The 5671-nt window shown below is 32.8% G+C and overlaps 1 protein-coding gene across 1 annotated transcript; it reads right to left on the bottom strand.

Moving 5' to 3' along the window:
- Positions 1-527: 527 nt before the first annotated feature.
- LOC108841177 (probable indole-3-pyruvate monooxygenase YUCCA1) lies at positions 528-2676 on the bottom strand. The gene is made up of 4 exons (XM_018613957.2): positions 1979-2676; positions 1600-1848; positions 1013-1135; positions 528-932 (listed from the first exon to the last, which is right to left on the bottom strand). The coding sequence occupies exons 1-4, from the start codon at positions 2639-2641 to the stop codon at positions 705-707; spliced, it is 1263 nt and encodes a 420-aa protein (XP_018469459.1). The 5' UTR covers positions 2642-2676; the 3' UTR covers positions 528-704.
- Between the last annotated feature and the right edge of the window lie 2995 nt (positions 2677-5671).

The following is a 5671-nucleotide window of genomic DNA, read 5'->3' as shown; positions in this document are numbered from 1 at the left end:
TCATTATTATATATTGTATATTTTCATCATATAATTAATCGTATTTTATACGTACCATCATATAAGTAATCATATAATTAATATTATTTTATACGTACCATTATATAGATAATTACATATATTATATTTTTAAAACTTAATATGAAATATAAAAACTATAATTTGAGTTGGTATTTTAAATTGGGCTTTGTATTATATTTTTGTTATATATATTGACAACATTTTTTTATAATGAACTTAATAACTTAAGCCCATTACTTTTTTTGCTTAATACTACTCCAAATAAAATTAATTTTTTTTTAAAAGACTACAATCCATGTTTCCAAACACTTTAATTCTTTTTAATACTCTTATCCTTATATTCAAACATCTCCATTTTGTACTACAACTTTAATAATATAGATTTTGTAATGTTTCCTTGCTTTATTTATTTTTTCCTGGGAAGCATTTGTGTAAGACTTTCAAAACTTTGTAGGATCTTTATTCATTTTTATGATATTAATGTTCGTAGCCAAAAAAAAAGAAAACTAATAAAGAGTTCTTATTAACCATATATGTGACAAGAAATCAGACTTTTATTTTGTTAAAGACAAGAAAAGACATTGTACTAACTAATCAGGTTAATTAACCACATCTCTAAAAGTTTATTTCTTCAATTTACAAAATGCAAAATTAGGTAGTAATTATTTATTTAAACACACAAATCAGGATTTGGAGATGAGTACAAAACTAGAGCTGCATCTATTCTTGATGGACCCCTTGATCTCGTCTCTCCACTGGTCAGCTATTTCCCCAGCGATCTTAACGGCATCAGACGCTGTTCCAAGTAGTCCCCTCCTCGTAAACCCAACCGTGTACAATCCTTTACCTCCTCTCCAGCCGTTAGGAAACGGCGTTTTCGGCATCCCTTCCTTCGTGAAAAAATCACTTCCCTAACAAAGGATGCGTCATTATTGTAGTACTTTTATAATGAATAAGTAGATTAGTGGGAATGATAAGATGTTAAGCTTACCTGAAGCCAAGTAGGCACGTTGCTTTTGTAACCAGTGGCAAATATGATCGAGTCAAATTCCTTTTCTTGACCATCCATAAATTTTGCTCCATTTTTTGTTATTTCTTTTACACCTTCCATTATCTTTTTTTACAGTAAGAAACGACAAACATTAGGTATACCGAAAACGCACATAAAAAGAAAACGATTAGCTTGGACTCATAAACAAGATTTATGCAATCATGGCGACGTTAAAATGATTCACGGAAGTATATGCAGAAAATAGTACCTGATAAAAACAAAATTTAACTTTCTAGTTCATCAAAGAAAGAAAAAATATTTTATTAAGAACAAGAAAACATTTTTAGAAGCACAAACTTCTCTAAACATTCTTTTGTAGTTTCCACATTAACACGGTTCTTTTAGAAAGTTAGACTAAAACAATATTTTAGTGGGTACTGCAGAGTTATAGATAAATAACTAAAAGATGCCTACTGCTCAGTTGCTGGCCACGCAAAACAGTCGCTAAATTAATCTAAAATAAATAAAAGGTAAGGATAAAGTCTTATCTCAGTAAATTAAATAGAAGGAGATATAGTTAAACCCACCTTAATCTTGCCAGATCTGATAAGAGACATAGCTCCAACGTCTAGAACCGGACTTTTCCCAGTGATATTCTTTAGCTCAAGCGGACCAGTTTTTGGTCGGCGTATCCCTAACCGGTCGGTATTTCCAAGCGAAAGACTAGCCATCAGTAACAAGAACTTATCAACAAGGCTTAACGGTAAACACTTAAGAAGTGTCATCCCAACTCCAAACGTTGATAACCCAAGTATCTCCCTTGGCAACACATGGACCTACATGTAGCAAATATAACATTTATAATTCATATATACAACAAAACGATAGAGAAATTTTTTATTTAAAATAAAGTAAATATGTTTATTTTTGTAACATAAAGTAAATATGTTTAATTAAAATACTTACTGTGTTTCGGACAACAAGATGAGGAGAAGCGTTATGTCGAACAAGATCCAAACTAATCTCCATGCCGGAGTTTCCACATCCCACGACTAAAACCCTCTGTTGTCTGAACTCTTCGCCGCTTCTGTATTCACTAGCGTGAATAATCTCCCCGCCGGAAAACTTTACTATCCCCGGAATCTCCGGGACGTAAGCATCTGCGTTCTCACCGGTAGCCACAATAAGCCATTTCGAGAGGTACTCTGTCTTGTTTAGAGTCTTTACTCTCCATAAACCGGAGGACGTGTCGAAAGCAGCGTTTTGGACGTTCTCGTTGAACCTCGGGACGATGCGGAAGTGTGAAGCGTATAACTCAAGGTAATCCAAGAACTCGTTTTTAGAAGGGTATTTTGGGAAATTATCAGGGAAGTCCAAGAGGGGTAATCTGCAGAAGTGTTTTGGGAGATGGAGTTTGAGTCTGTCGTACGTTTTGGATTTCCATAGAGATGCTATTGAGTCGGAGCGTTCTAGGATCAAAGATGGGACTCCACGGTTTGAGAGACATGCTGACGTGGCGAGACCGGAAGGACCGGCTCCTATGATGATGGGTCCGTGTACGAGGATGATCTGTTTGGTCTGATGGTCGGTCTGGTGGCGAGGAGGGAGAGGAGGAGGAGGAGAGTTCATATCTTTGAAGAGTGTGGAGGAGACTAAAAAAGTGAGATATGTTTTACTTTTGGAGAAATGTTCTTTGGTGTGAGGCTAAAGAACTGGAATTTATAGAAGGGGAGTTTCACTAGTGGGTCCTTTGTGAGATTCTCTCTATATGACGTTTTCATTACAAGTTTGGAACATAGGACACTAGGGCCGGCCCGGGATTATAATTTGAAAATAATTTAAATAGTTAGAGTAAATATTTTTGTTTTTTGTTTAATATTTTTTTATTTTAAAATGTTATATTAATATAAATTAATTTTTATTAAATGAATTATGATTACTTTCTTTGATTTTATGATAAAAATGACAAAAAAAATTGTAATCAATTATTCATATATATATATATATAACACTTCACTTTTATTAATAAAATCAAGAGTTGACATAATCTTCCTTTGAAGATTTGTTATAATCTGCGAACTGAAATTATAGTATTTATAAAGAGTTGAATGAATTGTTGTAGCCTTGGCTAGAAAGATGTGTTCCTAACCAATAACCTGATTTAACTGAGTAAATATTATTCATATATAGCTTTTAAAAAAATAGGCTGGTAGCATAAAATTTGATATTGTTTTTTTTTATTGTTTAATATTTACAAATATATGTTAGGTTATATATTTATGTATTATTATCTTTGAGAAAAGTATATTCATGTTGTTTTTTTATGTTTCTTCAAACCCACATTAACAAAATTTTGAAAATAATGAATTCTGTAATTTTTTTTTTTATTACCAAAGTTTAGGCTAAACCAAAAAGATAACAGACAACCAACTATATGATGTATTGTTAGTTATAAAGACTATATGATGTATTGTTAGCTATAAAAATTATTTATGGAGCATTCGCTGTATTGTTAATATATGTGGTTCAATATTCAAATGTTAAAAATGTGAATTTTATTATACATTTTAAAATTTTACACTGATGTATCATGTTTTCTTTTCTCATTTGTTGAGATGGTGGGAAAAAGTTGTTCGAACTTATAATATTACTTATTTTATCATGATTAATGATTTAATTAAGTTTGGACTTATCCAAGATATTTTTTCGTATTATATTATTCTTACTATCTTTTCTTACAATTTTTACTATCTATTATATTATCATTGTTAGAAATCATTTAGTAAACTTACCACCAATTTATAATTATTTTATATTGTCATCAATATTTTTATTTTTGACCTTTTTAAAAATGTTAGTCAACTGTACTTTTTCATACATTTTTCTGAGTTTTATATGCATATTTTAGTTCATAATGATCATTTTAGGTTGCATTTAAATGCATAATTGCATATTACAGGGTTTTAAAGTGCACAATTGGAAGTTTTGGGGGGCATTGCAAGGTTATTTCTGCAATTCACAAACATCTGAGGTCTAAACGAAATAAGATGAAACCACACGACCAGTGTTGCAAATTCTGGATACTCGTTGGGTCTAGATTGCATGATCAGAAATGTTTGGGGCGACATCAATAGGACGTTTCTGCACGTGTTAAAAGTTCAGGGACCTAACTTAAAGAAGTCAGAAGACGAAGGGCCAGATGTGCAAAAGAGGAAGAAATAGCCATTAACGTTGCTCGATCTTCTTCTCGCCGGATCTGTTGACAACGATGATCCTTACCAGAGCAGAGCACGACTCCGGAACTTCAAGATGCCTTATCCATGGGATCGAGATGAGGATTAGTGACGGCTTGGGCGGTGCTATCACAATGGCGTGGAGCTTTGATTCCGGTGGGTTGCGTGGAGGAGATGCTTGGGAAGGAGAGGATCTTCGAACGCGAGCTGAGATCCCACGATAATCCACACGATGCGGAGGAGCATTGGGCCAGACACAGCCAAAAACACAACACATAAACAAAACCCAATAGAAATGATGCGCAGCGTTTAAATAAATGAGGACACGTGTTGTCCTGTGGTCGAACAACTTAGTGACGTGTCATCCTATGTGTCAGCAGGAGAGAACACACTGTACTTTATATATATAGATTTGTTTTTTTAGATATATTAAAATTGTAAACCTAAAAGCAATATTCTTACTTTCTTGGGCATTATGAATAGTGACGGCAGATTAATTAATTAAGCGGTATAATCAATGAGCAAGATATTAGATGATAGTACACAGAACTAAATTTAGTAATCTAGTAGTATATAATAACATAATGGTTTACCAAATCACGTAATTATGTAGTATGTGGATTTACAAATTATACATGTATTTGACAGTTCTACCTGCAACCATATTGTTCGACCATATGAAGCCTAATCAATAAATGGTAGATACTTTATTTTTAATTGTTCAGAAGCTTAGCGTTTTTGTTTTTGCTACATATTGATGTCACACACCGTAATATATACTACAAAAATGTTGCCACTCATGTTAGCTGAATTCAAACGAGAAATAAACGAATACTGAAGAGTCGAAAAAGATAAATAAAGAGTGTGTTTTTCCAAACATCTTTTTTTTTGACGAACTTTTTATCCAAACATCTTGAATGTAAGAATCTTATAATCCGATTAACGATCAGAGTTTATCGAAGTAAAATCTACGAAGGGTTTAGTTATCTCAAGTTCATATGATTGATCTAGGAAGCCTAGCTAGATACAGTGTTTCTAATTATTTTATAAGACTTGGAAAATGTAAGAAATGAAAAGATTGAGTGGATACTAGAAAATAGTGGTGAAAGAGGCATTGGAATAGTAAAATGGCAGTCCAAAATGACAGTGTAATAAATAGAAAGCGTGAAGCTTAAGTAAATTATTTGGTCCTCTTCCCATTTGATTTTGGGAAAGAATAGCCAAACATAAAAGAACAAAATCAAACAAAGGAATTGACCAATAGACTGGATGGACTTTTAAAATTAACGATCTATTAATGTTCTGAGTTAGCTTTTGCGCGTTGGCTTAGCCAACATTCATTTCATTTCCATTTTCGAAAGTTTCTCACAAGTCACAACAAAACAAAAAGACCTTGTATTTGGCTGAAAGTTGTTTTGGAAATGTG

This window comes from Raphanus sativus, chromosome 2 (assembly GCF_000801105.2).
Source record: "Raphanus sativus cultivar WK10039 chromosome 2, ASM80110v3, whole genome shotgun sequence".
NCBI classification, from domain to species: domain Eukaryota; kingdom Viridiplantae; phylum Streptophyta; class Magnoliopsida; order Brassicales; family Brassicaceae; genus Raphanus; species Raphanus sativus.
Note: the sequence above shows the minus strand (reverse complement) of the source record. Positions and strands in the feature narration are given on the sequence as shown.

Excerpts from the sequence above, each read along its gene's own strand:
- LOC108841177 (XM_018613957.2), bottom strand. The coding sequence starts at position 2,641 with ATGAACTCTCCTCCTCCTCCTCTCCCTCCTCGCCACCAGACCGACCAT. Across the intron at positions 1,849-1,978 it reads ATCTTGTTGTCCGAAACACA|GTCCATGTGTTGCCAAGGGA; the intron begins GTAAGTATTTTA and ends TGCTACATGTAG. Across the intron at positions 933-1,012 it reads ACGTGCCTACTTGGCTTCAG|GGAAGTGATTTTTTCACGAA; the intron begins GTAAGCTTAACA and ends ATCCTTTGTTAG.